Source organism: Athene noctua, chromosome 21 (genome assembly GCF_965140245.1).
Source record: "Athene noctua chromosome 21, bAthNoc1.hap1.1, whole genome shotgun sequence".
NCBI classification, from domain to species: domain Eukaryota; kingdom Metazoa; phylum Chordata; class Aves; order Strigiformes; family Strigidae; genus Athene; species Athene noctua.
Window position 1 is genome coordinate 5,741,338 of NC_134057.1, and position 20,115 is coordinate 5,761,452.

Below are 20,115 nucleotides of genomic sequence, written 5' to 3' on the forward strand. Positions count from 1 at the left end.
CTTACCTGCTCGATTTTTTTCTTCAAGTTAGCAGCTCTGCTCTTTCATATCATAACGTTAATGTCTCTCCCGTTTATCATCAATCTGCCAGGAGAGGATGACATGGTGTCAGGCATGAGTGTAACCTGAGTGACATTAAAAATGCTGATGACTTTTAAGAATGGGTCATAGAAGAGAAGTCACCAAAGGAATTCTCTGAAGGGCATAAACACTTCAAGGTAAAAAGATGAAGTGACAGCAGTGAGAATGTTAAGATTTGAAGGTGCAAATAATGAACTACTACTGAAATTTGGCTTTCTTTACTAGCTTCTGAGAATTTTGTATCAGCAAGTATTTATTTTAAAGTACACACATAAAGCTTGTTGATTAATTTTTTTTTTGTTAGTATATTTCTATGAGATGTTCTGTTTAATTTTGCAATACAAGTTTCTTATTGCTTCCCTAAACAGTATGCACTCATGGGGTACACCTCCCTAAATTGCAAGGGTTGACAAAGTACCTTCCTGAAATATCTTGCCTGTAGCCAAAAGAAGTAACAGTCCATTTACGCAGTTATCAGATTTTTCTAGTCACTGGTGAAAACTCTAGAAACTAGATGACTTTCAGCTGTTAGTGTTGCAACACTTTTCTGTGTGAAATGAGTAAATGAATTAAGGTTTCTACAGTTGGAGCTGCTAAAGCAGTATGATTGCTGTGGTGCTGGGGGAGGCTTTTCCTGAGCAGAATCCCAAAAGAACGTCTGGGGAAAACCACATCAACAGTGACTATAAAGCTTGTTTCAATAACTCACAGAACAGTTGCGCTTCCATTAGACACTTAAACATCAGAGTGACTTGTATAAAAATTATGAATTTCCAAGGTATATTAAAAAATGTAAAAAGGCTTGAGAGTCTTCTGTTATAAAGGACTTGCTCCATATTTTATGGAAGAAATCTGTCCACTTTTGCTATGTATTTTTTTTATTATTGGAAAAAAATGCGTATTGTAACAGCCAATATATAAATGACATAATGATCAAACAGAGCAAAGTAAGTTTTCTCAATGCTGAAGCAAACTTAATTTTAAGGAATGTAACCTATTAAAGGAAAAAATGAGTAATTTTTGTTGAAGGCAGCTTGACACAAGCGGGAAGAAAAAACATTCCAGCAAATTTGTTTGGAAATGGGTTTATTTTACTCGTGCACGCATTGCGATCCGTTTGGCTGTTCTCTTCGTGTTAAAAGATGAAGTTTTAAAACAGGGATCTGTGTATACGGAACACTTGAAACTCAGGTCAAGAAGCATGGGGCAAAAGTTGTGTGAGAAACATGAATAACTGCAGGAATTGGAGAAAAGCTGACAGCATTAACTTCCTCACCAGTGTCTGGCATCAGGTATGCTTTCCTTCCTTACACCACGCACCAGCATTCAGAGTGTGGGTATTTTTTATTTCAAGAGCTGAGGATAAAAGTTTAACCAAATGCCTCCTGGAGAGCCCTACAACCTGTATTCAACAAAGACTTTGCAGAAAACCAAGAAAAACTGCAAAAACTGTTGACAGCTGCAGAAACGATACTGGGTTTGACCTTCCTGACTCCGCAGAAGTTCTACTTTTTTTTTTTTTCTATACCCACTTCCTGTTCTGATGCATTTTGAAACTTGAATATGAATAAAAATACTATTTTTTTTTTTTTTTGCTAGATACGAAACTATGATCGTAGACAAAAGAGAGGCCGATGTCCTCGCACGCAGCTGCAGCAGCCGTTCGAACGCGTTTCGCGGCCGGCCGGATTTTCTGGATGGCGGAATTGAAGCCGTTTAGGTCTCGGCTGCGCGCACCCGCAGCTCTCGGCGTGCGTTCGCCGGCGCAGGGCCCCGGTGGCCGTTTCCGAGCGGCGGCCCGCGCGCTGCCCCGCGCCGCTCCGCTGCGCTGCGGGGCCCGGCCCGCCCCGCCCCGCCTCTGACGCCATCCGCCGGCGCCGCGGCCCGGCCCGACCCGGCGCGTCGCGGCCCGGCGGCCGCGGCCATGGCTCGGCGCGGCCGGGAGCGCGGGGAGGGCGCGGGCCGCCCCGAGCTCCGCCCCTGCGCCGCGGCGGGGGCTCCGCGCGGCACCAGGCGCTGCCCGCTCGCCGCCTGAGGGAGCCGCCGCCGCCCGGCCCGGCCCGGCCCTGCCCCATGGCTTCCCCGGCGGCGGCGGGGCCCGGCGCCGCGCTGCCCGCGGGCGCGGCGCGCCGCGACTTCTACTGGCTGCGCTCCTTCATCGCCGGAGGTGGGTGCCCCGCGCCGGGCCGTGCCCCGGGGCCGGTGGGGGGCCGGGGTTGGCCGGGCAGGGCCGGGGGCGGCGCGGCGGAGGTCCCCTCCCTGCTCGTATCCCCGGCGAAGCCGCGGGCGGGAGTTTCGTCACCTGGGGGAGCGGGGGGCGCTCCTTCCCCCCTGTTCTCCGCCCGGAGGTGAGGGGCCCGTGTGTCGCAGCCCCGGGTAGTCGCCAGTTCCGTGTTCGCGGAGCCCGGTCCCTCGCCGCGGAGCCGGGGTCGTCCCGTGTCCCCGCGCTGTGGCGGCGGCTGCTGTTGGAGATCGAGGGGGCGGGGGGGCAGCCCGGCAAACGCCACACCGCGTTATTAACCTTTTGGAGAAAAAGCCTCTTTATTCTACCCGGAGGGTGTTGTCCCGGCTCTCCGCTTTGCCGGCGGGCAGGAAGGGGGTTGGTTTCCATTAAAGTTCTCCCCCTCAGGCAGCGCCGGCTCTGGGTCTCCCGCCGGAGCAGCGGAGGGTCCGCGGCGGCCTCGGAGCCCGCTCCGGGGGGAGCGGCGGGGGCTGTGTTCCGCGGAAGGGAAGGAGGAAGCAGGGCGGAAAACTCTTGAGTAACTTTGAAAGCCGCTGCTGTGACTTCAGCAGCTGAGAGATGATGTCCCGGGCTTTTGTGATCGGGAGAAGTAACTAAGATATTTCATTAGGGCTTTAAGCGGTTTGTAACATGCTTCTCATAGTGGCTGTTCACTCGTTGTCGGGCCTTTTTCCAGTTCCTGAGTTTCTCCTCCCCTATTCCATTTAAAAATACATTAGAAAAACCCCTTATTTGTCTGCTGACCTGAAGAACTTCTGCATCCCATCACTTTTCTGTTTCCCTTCTTGGAAAGGTATTGCAGGATGTTGTGCCAAAACAACTACTGCACCACTGGATCGAGTAAAGATTTTGCTGCAAGCTCATAACCACCATTACAAACATCTAGGTAAGATGGCTGCTGCGTGTCTAATTTTTGGTTTTAAATGCAATGTGTATGGTTTGGGTTTGTTGGTTTATTCAACGATGATGTGGCTGGTAAGGCGCTAATCAGACAGAAGGTTGGATCTGTCTGCTCAGCCTCTGGGCCGCGCTTTGTTTGTGTTTCGAAAGAAAAACAAAGCCCAGCCTGAGCAAGTTGTGGTATTGGTTTAGCGATCGAGATGTGCGAACGGTCCCCAAAACGGCGCGTAAAAGCCAGGCTTGATCTTCCCCTTAGCGAGGCCAGCAGGAGGTTGGTAATCACAGCGGCGGAGCTTGGGCCGTTTATGTAAAAACTGTCACCGCTGGTGACTGCTGCAGTCTGCGACAGCGCCCGTCGGCCCCCAGGGGCTGTGGGAAGCGCGATGCTCGGAGTTGGTAGCCCTCTCGGGGCTGGCGGTGACGGGACGGTGCTGGCCGCATCCCGCAGCGCCCCGGCGCGCTGGCACAGCAGCGTGCGTGGGGCCGGGGCAGGTGGAAGCGGGTCTGGGCTTGGCGGGAGGTGCCGGCGAGCCGTGTCGGCGTCTGTGTGGCATCGTGGTGAGAGAATAAACTCCCCGTTGTCACCGTGTTCAGAGCCGTTCTCTGTGGGGCTGTAGCAGTGCCCTCTCGTGCAGAGTATTTGAGGTATTTTATGCCCTGTGCTCTTCAAGTGTGTCATAACTTCTGTTCTGAAAGTGTGTTACAGTTGGCAAGAAAAAAATAATTCTGAGTTAATTTTACATGTAATGAAACTTTGAACTTTGTAATTTAGACACTAAAGATTTTTTTTTTAAAGGCTGGAAAAATAAATCTTGAAACAAAATTCAGTGCATATATCTTCACTTCACGGTACCAAAAAGGGAACCACAAATAATGTGGCGTTTTGGCAACGCAGTCATATAAGAATGCACTCAAATCTGTAGTCTAAGGAATGAAGGCTGAAATAATTGGCTTGACCAATACTTTAAATCCTTATTTTCTGTTTACTTTGTATTGTGCTGTAACTGGCAATGAAAATCTTACATTCTTCCCTATGTAGGGAGTTAGATGTGGTGCTCGTTGTTTGGCACGTGTCTGACATCAGTGTATGTTCTTGTTACGTGTAGACAAGAAAGAAAATGATGTGGATGAGATACCTGTAAGCGCAAAGACATGGTGGATGGGTTCATTGAAGTGCTCACTGAATGTTTTTCCTGCCCTTGCTCTGTGGAGAGTTTGTGCTACATGGGTTGTCAGAGCATGTTTTAAGAAATAAGAACAGTAACTCACCATTGCAGAGTAGAGAGAAATTCTAGTCATGGCATAAGTATTTTCAGATTTCAGTATTTGTGTTGTATTTTTAGAACCTTAGAAACTAATTAATACTTGTTTTACTTAGACTTCAAATGAAAGTTTGTCAAGTACTCTCTTTTTCTGCCTGAAAGTAAAGGTGTGTAAGACTTTTTCATGTTCAGCTCTTATTAAGTAGTTCTGTATGAATGAAAACTGTTTAACTGTTACAGATTTTTCCTTTACCAAAAAAAGTTTAAAAGCCAATTTGATAGCAATTGTGCGTAACTAATAATATGTTTATAATAAAAGCGTAGGTTTTGCCCAAACTTTGTGTGATCTTGCATTATTCCCCACCTATTAAAAGGGAATAGGATTGCTTTTTGCTGCAACAGCTCTGGGACAGGAAGTGTGAGATGTGTAAATTGTAAGGAGAGTCTTCAACTTATTTACTCCATTTCCTCAGTGATGGTGTTTAATCTGTAATTTAGCATGTAGCAATATTAGATTCTTTTTTTCCCCATGGTTTTAGATTTTAAAGTATTTGTTTATCTATTTTGAATTGACTGAATCACAAGCCAACCAGTTTCCTTCCTTCTGTTGCTAGTATTAGCTTCTGTGGGTGGATAGTATCATCTGCAATAGGATTGCGTGCAGTCCAGGCAAGCCACGGAGCCTGAACGCATGAATTCAGAAAGAGGTTCACTGAGGCTGGGAGGTGAGAAAGCTGATAAAACTTAACCTTAAACCTCTTCGTCTGGCAATGTTTGGGCACGGAAAGTGGATTTTCCACTCTCCATAGTTACATGAGCAACATGATCCCATCTTAGTTCTATGCATACTTTCTTATTGTCAGTAATATTTGCTTGATTTTTTTTTTTCCTTCCCCTCAGTGTAATTGTTAAATACCTCTTTTTGTATTGCTGGCAGGAGTGTTTTCTACACTGTGTGCTGTCCCCAAAAAGGAAGGTTACCTTGGGCTGTATAAAGGAAATGGGGCAATGATGATTAGAATCTTCCCATATGGTGCAATTCAATTTATGGCATTTGACCAGTATAAAAAGGTTAGTTGAATTTATTTTATTTTCCTTTTTTTTTCCTGCCTACAGTGAATACAGATTCTTTAAGTGATCAAAACTAACACTGAAACTTGTGTCATTAATTAGCTGCATGTCTTTTCTAAGGTTGCTTAATTTTATCCGAATCTACCCATTAAAAAAGTCAGAGCAACAGTGAAACATTCAGCAGTGTTGCTTAAGGAAAAAAATTCTCACCAATTTTTGTACCTTTGTATTGTTGAGAATAATACTTTTTTTAGGAAAGAAAAAGGTAGTCTAAAGTCTGCTGCTATTTGTATTGTTATAAGCTAGCCCTTTGTGAATAATGTAGGAACAAAATGTAAAATGGAACCTCTTTATGATATTGTATTGGGAGTCTTAGTACTTGATGGATGGAATAACTTAAACTTGAAAGTCTCTCTGGATGTGACTGTTATATTTGACCTGGCAAATGACTATGTCAAGCTCTAGAGAAAAATGACCTGGAAGAAAAAATGCTTATTTCAGGATCCCACAAGATTTGTGGATTCCTTTCTGCTCTCGTGCATTTAGTCTTTCATAATAAATACATAATAAATCCCTGTAACAGCTTTGGAGGTCAGGTGTTACATGAACATGTTTTTAAACATTGCTTATGTGTGGTCAGAAATACCATTTTACTGTTAGTGATGAGTAATTCCGTATTTGAAAGCTGGGATTTAGTACCCAGTGAAGTAACTTGCATGATCTTTACTGAAGACAGAGAGACTGAAATTATGATTCCTTTCCCTAAAGAGTGAATTTCAGAGTGCTGATACAAAGAAGTAACTTCAATGAGTTTCATATGTTCTGAGTTTTTTTTGTGGTGTAATCATAAATGCTGTTGATCTGAATAAAAGACTGCATGCCGTGCTTTGTAATTAAATGGTTTATGAATCTGCAAATTTCAAGAAAACATTTAGCATCATAGCAGTTTCTTTTATCTATTAATTGTCAACAAATATTCAAGATGTTTTTCTGGAATATGTAAAAGGAAAAAACCCAGTTCTTAAGGAAGGAAGATAAGAATTAATCTTCTTTATAGCAGAAACTGCTTCTTAGTCTCAGTTATTTGATAAAAGCCTGGAAACTAATTTCTAACTTCCTTCCAGAACATAATGTAACTTAGGAAATTCTTGCTCTCAAATGCTTGATGGATTTCTCTCTTTTCCTTTTTTTTTTTTTTTTAAAATGCAATTAAACAAAGCCTTAAAAAATACCTTCATAGGACTATGTTTCACATGCTGTGCCTTAAAGGTGTCACCTTTCAACTTTGCTCCGTGTCCTTTGCTCTCTATCATGCTACAAGGACACTATTCGGTTTGCCTTGTTTGACACACATTAAAGATAACTAAATAAACAATTAATCTAGTTTCTGAAGTAAACAGTACAAATACTTCCAACTAATCAATTTGCCCTGTTAGTAGAACTCTAGCGCTTCCATGTTTTTAATAAGAAAGTGGTAACAGTAGCAATGTTCAGAAAATTCTTTTAATTAAGTGTTCTGGATTGAATTTGCAGTGTTACAAACTTCTTGGAAACAGCTACAGAGTTTGCACTAATGTGCTAATAAACTGAGTGATGTATTTCCCTGTATTTTTTGATATACAACTACTGTAAACGTTCTGTATTTTGTAGGTAATAAAGAAGCAGCTTGGGATTTCAGGGCATGTGCATCGATTAATGGCTGGATCCATGGCAGGTATGGTTTTGTACTTGGATTTCAGATGCCCCTTTTGCTGGAAAGCTAATATTTGTTTAGAGGATGATTTGACGTGTTTTCAGGTCAAACTGTTGCAAATTTGTGTTAAGCAAAAATACTAGTAAATGGTTAATGTAACGAGTAGTTGCCTAATTGAAAACTGTTTGTCTAAGAGTATTCTTTAAAATGTATTTGTTGAAGCATTGAATTCTGTGCGATGTTGTGAAGCACAGTTTTTATAGTGTTTATTAGGGCTTTTAAAAAAATACAGAATCCAGTGTCATCAAGGTGAAGTATAAAGATGTAGGTTTTAGCAGAATTGGTTCATGAGCCCGTCTGCCTTTGCTACTAGGTTGAACATAACTCTTTTTCATAGAAATAGAGAGAACTGCAGCTCCTTAAATGGGTGAATTCTTTGGATTTGCCAGAAATACTGTTCAACATCCAGTGCAGGATTGTCATGATACTCTAGCTCGTATGTACGAATGTTAAAAATCATCATTTATCAATTAGTGCAATAGCAGTAGAAAAACCCATTTGTAAACTGCCAGTATATAGTATGATTATACGTTTCTGTTTTCCTCTTGCTAGTCATTCAGCCAAAAGTAGCTAAGAAAAAACAGGGAAAGGTAAGTTATAGTGGACTGATTGTCAACTGAGGTGATTCTTCATGTCCTTTTACTTTGTAAAATGGCCTTAATACCATCTAGTGACAGTCCTTAAATACTTATGACACAAGTGTTAATATTTATCTTATTTTGGAATAAAAATACTGGGGTTTGTTAATACTACCTTTAGTTAAACTAGGAAGACCTCATAAAAGTATTTTGGCTTTGCATATGATCAGAGGAAAAGAGAATGAAATGGTTCAAAGATCCTAAAAACTAGCAACCCCCATTTTGACAAGATATGTTCCAGAACTTGGCTGGCTTTCTACCTGAAAGAGGTGGAAAAAATACATAATGTATTTTTTTCTTTCTTTCCCCCCAGCTTTAACTGTACTAAAGAGCACTTTATTTATTTATTCCCCAAAAGCTTATTATAAGCTTTTTCAGGAGCCTTGTCAGAGACCTGGAACCTGACTTGTGAGGCACTGTGAAAACATTGAATAATCAGCTTAACTTCGTCAGTGTTGGGCATGCTGGGATTCTTTGTGTAGATAAATTAATAGCATCTGGCATCGTTTTAAGCACCTTACTGGTTAAATCTGTTTTGTGTGGTTAGAGTAACAGAAATAAAATAAATAGACAGTACTGTCTGGAAAGCACGATCCAATGAAACGCTTTGTGTGGTGCATTTAAGTACAGTATACTCCATAGTCTGGTATTGAGAACCCCAAAACTGAGTAGATGAGCTAGACTTAGGTGGGCAGTGAAATGAATATAGCAGTCAGGTATAGTAATAGCATCACATGTGAGTGTCTTACTATTTGTTTACTAGGTGGCATTAACTGCTTTTTGGGATATTCATTAGATCGATAAGGGGGGGGTTACCTTGACTATTCCAAGAGGGTACAGAGGAGGAAGGAGGCACTAAGAAGAGCTTCGAGTTTGAAATCTGATACAGAAGTTCTCTAGATTTGCAAACAAAAGAATAGACTTCTAATAGCAATTGGTAAAATCTGCTTTAACTCCTGTGGCTTAGTCTCTTGCTGGCTCTAACAAGGGGTATTGTTCTGTTTCTTCCAAGCTTAAATGACTAAATGAGACGGTGTGCTGCATGCACCCCGATGTTGATGGAGAGGGGTCCTCACAGCTTTCTGGAACCCAGTATTACCCAATTGAAAATGCATAACCCTTGTTTCCCTTTCATTTTTGTCCCCCCTACACCATCTAGCCACACAGCTGTCTGTTTTCACTTCTATGTACACTACTGATACTTAAATCTTGGTTGTGTCAGTGTTTTCAACATTACTAGCGGTCAACAGACCTGAATCAGCTTCAGAGTGGTGGGAAACATTTGAGTATCTTCTGAAACTGATAAACAGGATCAAAAGCATATCCACAGGGAAAAACAAGGCAATGAGGGTGGGGGTAGTGGAATGAGAGAAAAGAAAAACCTATTGTAATGCATATATTTCAGGAGGCCAAGTTAAAGTTACTGTGGAAACTTTAACTCTGGATTTCCTGAGTCTTGTGTGATTTAAATTTCAGTTGTAACACCTCATTAACAGATAAATGGTGTATAACTTCTTTTAAGGAAAGGCAGAGCTGGGGAGAAGATAGGAAAATCATAGAGGTTAGCGGGGTTTAGGAAACAAAATGATCAAATAGCACCTGTATCATAGGATGGTTTTGCAAATCTAAATGTTTTTTAGTTTTCTATTTGAAAAATCTTAATTAAACCACAGAAATATGTATTTCCTCCCCTGCACTTAACTTTAAAAAAGCCCCCCAAAATTAGATGCTATCTAGAATAAACTCCATGAACCTAATACAGAAAGCGTGGGTTTCTTTTTACCTTTTTATGTTTATTTTTGGTAAAAACGATTGGAAAATAGTGCTGATCTAGGAGGATACTGACTGTATACTCAACTTTAAATAGGATGTAATTAACAGTTACCTATTTGAGTCAACCTTTTAAAAGAATCTGTGCTGTTTATTTCTTCAAGTGCAATTCAGAAACAGAATTATATATTAGATGTCTAGAAATGTTAGGACTTGCAAATTAGGCAGCTCTTTGTCATCAGCTATTTCTCTGTATGTATGGTTCCTGAAGCTTTGTTTTGTTCAGAAGATGCCTCCTTGATGAATTAATCTTTATGCTAGTGAAGGAAGGCATTTTCTGCAGTTGGAGGCAGTGATTTATGCTTATCAGCTTTTGAACTGTAGACCTCTGATCACCTAGTAGTACTTAATTTGGTCTACATAGTTATTGATAAAGTACAAAGAGCATGATACACAACTTTTTATGACTTCTGTATCAGATATGTTTGCAGTACCTGACCTTTGTAAATGTATCTCACTTGGGGTTTTTCTTGCTCCAGATGATTTGGGTTGTTTTTATTTTCAAAGAAAAGAGTATTACTAAGGATGGGGGAATAGTAGGAAAATTGGGAGACAGAGATAAGTCCTTTTACAGCTAATCTCCTTGTTAACTCCCAAAGCCTGGGAATCAAATTGAGGACAGTCTAATTCCTGTTGTGCTTCATTGACACTAAGTCTCAGTAAGGGTTTGTGTCACCCGGTATCTTGTTCCCAAGAGCGGTCAAAGATGCTTGAGGACAATATGGTAAGTGAAGAATGGTCTTTCCTTGACTTCCTTGACTTCTGAGTCAGCATTTGCAATGAAAAAGTCTGCTATTCTTGAAGAAGTGGTTCTTAAAGGAGGTAGAAGCTACGTTGCCCTATTAGGATTATTTCAGATTAGACACTGGGAATTGCAGTATGTGTCTCTTAACTGTTGAGATATTTCCAATTCTGTCCTGTTTAACCAACCGTGGGAGAGATTTTTGGCCCAACTTTCATTATTTGGCATAGACTTTGCTTCCTCAAGACAGGGAATTGGGCTTAAGATGCTGTGGTCTGACTTCTGATAACTCATACTGTTTAGGGAGCTAGAGAGAACGTTATTAATTTTGCAGACTTCACCACAATGACTGTGTCCCAAAGCTGGCCGCTATTTCTCCCAGAAAAGATAGTGTGTCTTCTGAGCCCCAAAGGAAACCTTGATCCCTTGTATGTACATTTTGCTTATGTGAACAGTAAGGATTAACATACTTCTCCCAGTTGCTTCAAGAAAGCGTATTTTGGGGATGATGTTGGGAATCCCCCCCCCCCTTTTTTTTTTTTCAGAATTCTTGGCTAGAGAATTTTAAGAAAAAGTGAAAAGAAAAAAGAAAGATTCTATTTAAATCCTTACTCCATACGGTTTCTTTCAGTTCCATCTGTTTTGTTTTTGGGTTTTTTTTCAATTGTACTATTTTTGGGCTATGTTCACCAGCTAGTGCATTCACCAAGCTCTTGGTTGGTCTGTTTGCTAATCTTTGTTCAGAGAATATTCCTGGAAACGTATCAGTGCATGATTGGAAAGAGAAGGGGGATAAAGTTTTCTGGTTTCTGAAGTGGGATGACTTTCCTGTGAACTCTTAAGCTCTGTAAAGCTTTTCTCTCTCTTTTTTATTCTATTTTTTTTCTAAACTGCTTGAATTCATCCATTTTACAATATTTCTGGACATCTCAGGCAATCCATTAGGAAAAGGCTGTAGTCTGAGGGATTGCTTTTAATGATGTAGGTCTGTGGAAAGTCCTGAAGTTGCTTTGGTGTTTTGCGGCTTCCAACTTTTGAACCTTATGGGTGAAACAACATAACAGAAATCAACTGCAGATGTCTGCTTTTTGTTCAGAGGAGTCGTCCAAAATCTCTTGACAGAAATGTTTTTGTCTTCTAAAAAAATAAATTACTGGTAGGCTACTCTAGAAGGCCACAAACTTTACTCTTGTTTGATGGTCGACCAGTATCAGCTTTTTGGATAGCTCCCTTAGGGTGTTAATATTTTTTTTTTCTCCCCATCTAATCATGATATCTTATGTCAAATCACTCAGCTTACTAAGGTTGCTTTTTTTTTTTTTCTCTCCAGACATAAAAGTTACCAGGAGTCTCTTTGCCGGAGTTGTTGTGTTGTGTTTGGGTTTTGTTGTTAGTTTAGTTTGGTTTGGTTTTGTTTTGTTTTCCCCTCTGTGTCATGGTTTTTTCTTAACCTTGTGGAAAGGAGGGGAAGTGATATACCTACAAAAAGAGATATCATTAAGAGACTATTAAAACTTAAAAGGAAGTGCAATTTCCTGCCAGCATAAAAAGTGTGCTTGTCTTCTGTAGGACCAGTTTTTAAGGGTGATGTTTAGCTAAATCAGAGGAGCTGGTAGAAAACAGTGTCAGTCATGATTTTTCTCCTTTTCCCAGTATTTTTTTTCCAAGTGATGGTGGTATACCACCAAAAAATGATCTCTGTTTTTAGTAAACAGTTTTAGCTATTCCCTCCAAATAATTTGTAAGCCGATGAGTGATTTACCTCAAAAACTAGCAGGGGGAAAGAATTTGTTACTCAGGTAACTGTTGGAGTTGTTCTCTGTACTGGAACTCTGTTTCCAAAGTTACAAGTGGGTCAGTATGGAATCAGTTTTGAAGCAGTTCATAACTGGATGAATCCTAATATTTGATTTTTTTGGCATCTTAAGTCTAGAAATAACTTTTTTGGTCAGAGTTTTAAAACAGAAGTGCTGGTGTAACATGAACTATTAAAATGCAGTAATGCAATGCAGTTAAGTACTCCTCATCCGTACAATCCTGACTTTATTTTCATAGAATCACAGACTGGTTTGGGTTGGAAGGGACCTTAAAGCTCATCTAGTCCCAATCCCCTGCCATGGGCCGGGCCACCTTCCCCCAGCCCAGGTTGCCCAAAGCCCCGTCCAACCTGGCCTTGAGCCCTGCCAGGGAGGGGGCAGCCACAGCTTCTCTGGGCAACCTGTGCCAGGGCCTCACCCCCCTCACAGGGAAGAATTTCCTCCTCATATCTAATCTAAATCCACCCTCTGTTAGTTTAAAACTGTTACCTTACTCCTTGTGCTATTTTAAATGTCATTAGAATATATTTAGTATTTTCAGATGTAGTAGATAAATGCAGGTATCTATATCCAGTAATCACATCAAATTCTGAAAGAAGCTTTTGAAATTAAACATGTAAATTTGGTGTTTTGGTTTGTTTATTTTTTTTTTTTTTTAAGATATGTAGGATTAAGTTTCATGGTTGCAATCCAGTAAAGCTGATGCACTTGACTAGCCTGTTACTTACGAGCCATGGACTTAAATAAGATTGCTCCTGTGAATACAGTTAGGTGCTTAAATCTCTGGAAAATCAAGGCCTAGGTATGCAGCTTCAGTGAACACCAAGTATAAACATAAATCCTTCGTGTGTTGCTGAAGTTACTGTTCCTATTTGCTGATTATAAGTGACTTTACGTGTTTCTTTAACAAAATAATTTGTATATGCTATTATATTCACTGCCACAAGAGGAAATTCTGACTTTTCAAAATAACCCTAGAATCAGATAAGGTGTAGGTGAGTTTTGTTTGCTTGTTTTGTTTTTGTTTTTAATAAAGGTATTACAGCAGTGATTTGTACTTACCCTCTTGATATGGTTAGAGTTCGTCTGGCGTTCCAAGTAAAAGGGGAACACAAGTACATGGGGATTATCCATGCATTCAAGATGATTTACACAAAGGTATTTTTTCTTTTAATCTTCAGTCCTGTCAAAGCAAAACATGCTCTTTAAAGAATGTTGCACTGCATTGAAAATAGTAGCCCGGTGGAAAAATAACGTGACTTCAGTGCGTGCACATTGAGTTTTTTAATGTAAAAATTTATCTGGATGCTTCCTTCTACTTAGGCTGCTAAGATGTAGCTAAGACTTATGTAAGTGGGAGGTTGAAAACAGCAGAGAGAAGTTGCTTTTCAAGAATGAGTAGTAATGATACAAAAAAATTTGGGGAGGAGGGATATGTATAATGCAGAGTGTCTCCTATATTATGAAGTTGGATGTAGATTGTTCTCCTTCATTTTCACTTCTTTATCTCCAATGGAACTAGGCAGTTGTCCCCTTAGTCTTCAGGCACAAGAAACGGATGTTAGCTCCTTGGTGCTAGATGATGCTAGTCAGATTGCTGTCATGTGAATCTGTATGCACAACCATATAACTTGTTAAGACATTTGGTGTATTTCTTGCCATAAATGTACCTGTATTTTTCTTTCAAAGGAAGGTGGTTTTAGTGGATTCTACAGAGGGCTGACGCCAACTGTTGTAGGAATGGCACCATATGCGGGTAAGTTATTGCCAGGATGTGGCAGTCCTTTGGCAGTGATGTGCTCTACTAAATGTACATATTATAGTTACACAGTTAATTAGCTCCTGTTAAAATCAAGGATTCTGCTTTTTACTCTATGGAATGGGGAGGCCGCATTTGCAACTCTTCAATCTTAATCTAGAATTGGACAATGTGTGTTAAAGCATCTTCAGCAGGCAAAGCTGAATCTTGGAGTTGAGAAGGAGAGAGGTCAAGTAGTTGTTCTTTCTCTTCTGCTTCCCAGTTTTCCCACAACAAAGCATGTAGGATGCTTCTCTCAAACAGGTAGATGCATGAGAGCAGAGTGCTCTATAGATGGGAGTTGTAGAGCCTCTGTATTGGCTCCATCTCCTGGTGACTTCTATGTGAATCCTTAAACAAGCTAAAGCAGCTGGTGACGTGGGATGGAGGAACATCAGAACTGCCCAGCTAGACTACGCTCATATTTAAAAGATGAAGATATTTTAGGAGTTACTCTTAACAGCAATCCAGTAATTTAAAACCTGCAGTCTATCGTATTTAAAGCATTCTTTTAATGTTAATTATAAACACTAATTCACTTGGACAGAAGTTACTGTAGAAGTTCAAACTATTATTTGTCTATTTCTTTCTGCTTAAGAAAAATCTCCTAAAAGAATTGGAAAATAGTTTCATTTTGCATTTGTTTATGATAATGATGCATCGACAAATAGTTTGCCTTTTTATGAAAGTACATAAAATTAAATTTCCTTTTAGGTTTTTCATTTTTTACCTTTGGTACCTTAAAGAGCATTGGACTTGCTCAAGCACCTAACTTGCTTGGACGGCCTTCATTAGATAATCCTGATGTCTTAGTTTTGAAAACACATGTAAATCTGCTGTGTGGTGGCATAGCTGGAGCAATAGCCCAGACGATATCGTAAGTTTGGGTATTGTGGGGTTTTTTGTTCTTTTGTTTTTTCTGTATAGCTGTTCATTTTAAAGAAACTTTTATCTGAGAATATAGTTTTATGTAAGTCTAGTTATCAGTAAGGTTTTAAAATCAGGTTAAGCAGACACTGGAATTCAGTTATTACCTGTTGTTTCATTTACTAAATATCTATTTAATCTTCAGGGTCTTTAAAGGTACATGCATTGAATCGATTAAACAAATTCAGACAAATCTCCTAAAATCAGTTGGAATCTTGTTTGGTAAGCTATGAAATTTTGACCATGAGTATAATTTGCAGATTTTTATTATTGCAGTTTATTTTCAAAACTATGTAACCTGTGAAGCTGTAGAATTAAAAACAAAACCCCAGAAGTCTTAGATATTGTATTTGGCATTAATTTTTTTATTACTTTGCCCTCTTTCTCCATTCTCATGCTGTCCTTGTCATATTTTATTTTGTCCATAAAATAAGTTTAATTTAATGGACTAATACAGCATCAATTTTTTACTAAATTGCTGCATTACAAATGTCATTTTCTATTAATCCTTAAACTGTTAATTTTATTTTTGATTCAGGTGTCTTCTCCCTCCAGCGTTTTACAGACTGTTTTATACTCTCATCTGATCTTCATGTGTCTTCCTCTAATTGTGCCAAATGGAATATATTAAAAGATCTGATTTACTGGTTTTGGTTGTATAGGGGAAGTCTCCCTTTTTGGAGAACTTTCAGCTGTGTTGAGAATCTGAGCTGGATTTCTGACTCACTGAAAAGGGAACTTGGAGGTTGCACATGGACTGCTTTGTATTCTTTTTTAAACTAGTCATCACACATCTGGTTGAACTGCTGTTCAAATATCTCCTCTGTAGATATCCCCTTGATGTAACTCGAAGGCGAATGCAGTTAGGAGCCGTTCTCCCAGACTCTGAAAAGTGCCTGTAAGTATTTTCTTTTCATCCATAGTAACTGAATTCTTAGACCTCTTGAGCAAAGTTAAATTGTTTTAAAGTTTAAAAAAACCTAAACAAAGCCCAAACTGCTACTTTGTTGATTTCATTGTTCTTTTAATGAGTAAGTTTCCACTCAGACAAAAGCTGCTCTTACTGCTCTGAGGTTAAAACCCCAACACCCCCCCCCAATCACATGGCACTTTTGTTACTAATTCTGCGTTTGTATTAGTAATGGGGTGTGGGTGTGGGTGTTGTATTTTAAGTCACCTTGTGATGTCCTTCTTTAATATCAGCAGGATCCCTAAGAGATAGACTGTATGCTTCTATTGAAGTGAAATGTTTTAAAGTGTTTTTTTAACATCGCAGAATCTGTTCCATAAGATGATTTTGCATAATACTGTTCCATTTGATTTTTCTTGCATTTACAGTAATGTCCCACACCCCACATGTAGTTGGGGTTCCTCCAGTAGTAGTGGAAGTACCATAATATCCTTAAAATCATTGTATTAAATCTGTTCTCATCTTGACAAACTTCCTGAATTTCAAATTGCCTCAGCCAAAAGCAGTTCTATCTTGGTTACTTTCAATCTTGTGGAATTGTGCATGTCTGAATCCAGTGTGATTCAGTGTGAAACTTCTGCATGGCAAATTGGATCTTACTAACAGTAGTGATCTTCCATAAACAACCGAGATATTGCTTACTGTGAAAGCTGCTGTTCTATTTTCCTTAGCAGCCTTAACAGTTTTTTTGTTTGGCTATTTTCCACTCCAGATACTTTTAAAATAAAAATGTGTTAATTGTTATTGGGGTTTTACTTTTTGCATTTGTGAGAACTATTTTACAGACTTCAGAGTTCCCAATTTAACAATATTGTGACCGTGTTTGAGAGCTGCACCTTGAAGGACAGTAGACATATGTCTTTAGAGGATGCGATGATAAAAAAAGTAGAAAATTTTGAAACTTTGAGGCATACGGAAGGTGTTCTCAAAGAGCAGTGTCTTTAATAGCTTGGAAATATTGATCACCTTAGAGATTCTTACATTGCTTTGCATTTAGTGTCCACTCGCTCAGTTTCAATGTAAGTATGTGAGGAAAATCTTTCTTGCGTATACACTGCAAATTCTGCTTTTAATAAAGTTAGATATTATATATGTAAATTTTAGCATTTCTCTTTTGAGAGAAAATACTAGGTCTTTGTCATGGTGGAGGAAGATACACACATGCAAGATATACAGAGCTAAATGTAAATTTTATATGCAGAGCTTTAGAAGGATGTGTGATATGATCAAGTGTTCAAAGAAGCAGAATGGGATACAAGCCTAAGTACTGATCTTTAATGCAAGGAGTGTGTAATGCATTGGGCTAATTATGTTTCTGTTACTCTGTGTTATGTTTTTAAGAAGAATTGTTTCTTCTCAACTCCTTCCTGCCAGATAGGCAACAGAATATGCATAGCCATTCTGATGTAAAGTGTATTAATATGACTTTTCGGGCAGGTGTTTTCAAACTGAAACTTCTTCAGATAGGATTGCACTGTCCTCAGATTTCTAATTCCCAGCCTCCTGGCTCAGATCTCTTGCAGACTTTCTTCTGGGTCCTAAAAAGACTATAATGCTTTGCTGTATGGAGTCCCATGGGCTTTTCTCCATAGATCTCTTAAGAACTAAGTAAAACAGTGTCTTGTATTTAAAGAAAGTGATTTTTGACTATTGAATATGTGTATCCAATAGTGATTTGAGTTCTTATTTTTCCAGTACAATGGTGCAGACACTGAAATACGTGTATCAACAACATGGAATACGAAGAGGATTATACCGTGGTTTATCTCTAAATTATATTCGTTGTATTCCTTCCCAGGCTGTGGCTTTTACCACATATGAACTTATGAAACAATTCTTGCACCTCAACTAATTTTTTTAGAAGACTTTCCTGTAAAACTACACTATCAGTCCTCAAATTATATTGCTGAGGAAATTACTTGAAGTTTAAAAAAAAAAAAAAAGCAAGCTATCTGTTACTGTGGAACTGCTGTTGTCTGACTTTTATTTGCCAAAATGTGGTTAATTTCCTGGAGTCAAACCAGGAGACGGATCAAAATAAACATTAGTTAGCTATAAACATTTTTTTGTACTTGATCTTGTAGGCTTCATTAGATTAATGTTAAGAATTACACCCACATTTTATACGGGTTTCAAGCTGTTAGTTATTTAGCTTTATCACCATTCCAGGAGTTACACACATGGTTATACTGCTTTTTAAGCTAGTAGTTAGACATCTGTGCTTCTTTAAAAATTAAATTGAATAAACTGATTTGAACAAAATGCAATGATTTTCATATTCAAATACTTGCCAACTCTGTAGAAGCTGAACTCAGCAGACCACAACTTACGCATCTTTTCATTCTTTTTTTGTACAAGTTTTCTGTATGCAAGAACAATGCATATATCTTCGGATTGGTACATGCGAGTCTCTTCAACCATTTCAGTACAAAATGACAAGATGTGTTTAACATAATTAGAAATTTTGCAATTTGGAAGCCAGTTTCTTGGCATACATTCTGTTATAAAACATGATGTATCTATACAAATAAAACCAGAGGGAAGTTTTACTAGTGCTAGAAAAGATCTCAAGGCAATTAGTATGGGTCTAATCTTAAAAGGCATTTCTGTACCTTTTCTGTGGAGCTGAATGTTCTCGATTCAGTTTATTAAAGACTTAGTATTTTATGTACTTCCTAGTACTAGCTTGTGTAAACAGGTTTGTCCCTACCTTAAAACATGGTGACAAACAAGACTGCATGCTGCTGCATTTACTTATTTAGGCATATGGACCATATTCAACCTCTCGTGCAGGAAAAGAAAATGAAGATTGTATTGGAGTCTGTAGATGTGTATATGTACTGTTTCTGAAGTATGGTATGCAATAGACTATTACATGTTTTCCTCTTACGATTCCTTTTATAGAGGGAATTATTTTCCAGACTTGTTTATACATGATTTGCATTGGTACTCTTGATTTTACTCACTTGATTCAGGAAACTGTAAAGCATTTACTTTAAGTGATGTAAGTTATTTATTTATTGTAAATATTTTAGCAGTGTCATTTAAGAATTGGTAATGGTTATATTAAGTGGTGGGTGGTAAGATTGATTTGGTTAGTTTGGACAAATTTGACAAATTGGATTTTGAGTTATATATTCAATACCAACTTCTGTGGCTCAATTTTTTTTTTTTTCCAGTTTCTTAAAAGTGTGTATTTCTTTGATATTTAACAATGCAGCTATGGATGGAGAATGAGACGTATTTGAATTTATTTTATTAAAAATTTTGAACTAATGGCTCTGTGTGATTTGTATGTGTTGCAGCCAGAAAGAATGGATCTTTCTGGAATTATCTGTATGTTTGCCCTTATAGGTAAATCTATACAACATCATCATTATTAATTAAGAGACAACAAATACGATTTTTCATCTGATCTTTAGTTTCACTTAAAGGAAAACTAGCCAATATCATAACGAATTTTTGTCTTTTAAAGTCCTTGCAGTACAGCTAAATCCACTGTATTAAAAAAAGAGATGTGCCATTTTTCTTTCCTGCATTGTTCTCCTGTGTGAGCAAATAAGCATCTTCTCAGGTGCCAGTTCTGTGCCATGTTAATGCTGTTAAGGATGTTTAGAGTTTTGCATCTTCATTTTACTAAAAGTGATATATTTGAGGAACTCAAACAGGTTTGAGCTGTGTCATGAAAAGCAGTTCTTATAGAGAATAAAGCAGAATCCAGCATATTCACTCGTGAGAGGAAAAGAGCAGTAAAAAGTGTCCCCTAAATAACTGAGTAAGATACTGAATGTGAAAACCAGACCTACTGGATGAAACTGTGCTGTATTTTCAGGATTAGTTTTTCAAAATAAAATTTAGAAGTGTATGAATAATTTTAAAGTTGGAAGCATTTTAATACTTTTGAGCGAGGTCTGTGAAAGAAAAGTACTCTTATCCAGGGGCTAGATGGGAGGAAACTGGAGTTTCTAATTTATTTTTTTTTTTTAGTAGCTATTTCTAACTCCAGAAAGCTTATTCAGGTTTGGTTTTTTTTTTTTCTGTTAGAACATAGAATTTGTTAAGAATATCTGACTACCAGAGTGGA

The 20,115-nt window shown here is 38.9% G+C and overlaps 1 protein-coding gene across 4 annotated transcripts; it reads left to right on the plus strand.

The window, feature by feature from the left end:
* The first annotated feature begins 2,140 nt into the window (after window positions 1–2,140).
* On the plus strand, window positions 2,141–19,334 carry SLC25A16 (solute carrier family 25 member 16). 4 transcript variants are annotated; one of them, XR_012634974.1, is made up of 10 exons: window positions 2,141–2,248; window positions 3,117–3,209; window positions 5,423–5,556; window positions 7,207–7,270; window positions 13,373–13,494; window positions 14,026–14,092; window positions 14,849–15,011; window positions 15,207–15,283; window positions 15,891–15,959; window positions 17,727–17,863. XR_012634974.1 is itself a non-coding variant. In XM_074924330.1 (9 exons), exons 1-9 carry the CDS (start codon window positions 2,155–2,157, stop codon window positions 17,881–17,883), a joined length of 963 nt encoding a protein of 320 aa, XP_074780431.1. In that variant the 5' UTR covers window positions 2,141–2,154; the 3' UTR covers window positions 17,884–19,334. The 4 variants fall into 4 exon arrangements, 3 of the variants coding, with proteins under 3 accessions (XP_074780431.1, XP_074780430.1, XP_074780432.1); XM_074924330.1 differs by lacking the exon at window positions 15,207–15,283 and having other exon boundaries at window positions 17,727–19,334; XM_074924329.1 differs by lacking the exons at window positions 15,891–15,959; window positions 17,727–17,863 and adding an exon at window positions 15,600–15,884.
* The last annotated feature ends 781 nt before the right edge of the window (window positions 19,335–20,115 follow it).

Coding starts and splice junctions, on each gene's coding strand:
- SLC25A16 (XM_074924329.1), top strand. CDS start 2,155: ATGGCTTCCCCGGCGGCGGCGGGGCCCGGCGCCGCGCTGCCCGCGGGC. Junction 2,249..3,116: donor GCGCTCCTTCATCGCCGGAG/GTGGGTGCCCCG, acceptor CTTCTTGGAAAG/GTATTGCAGGATGTTGTGCC. Junction 7,271..13,372: donor AATGGCTGGATCCATGGCAG/GTATGGTTTTGT, acceptor TTTTTAATAAAG/GTATTACAGCAGTGATTTGT.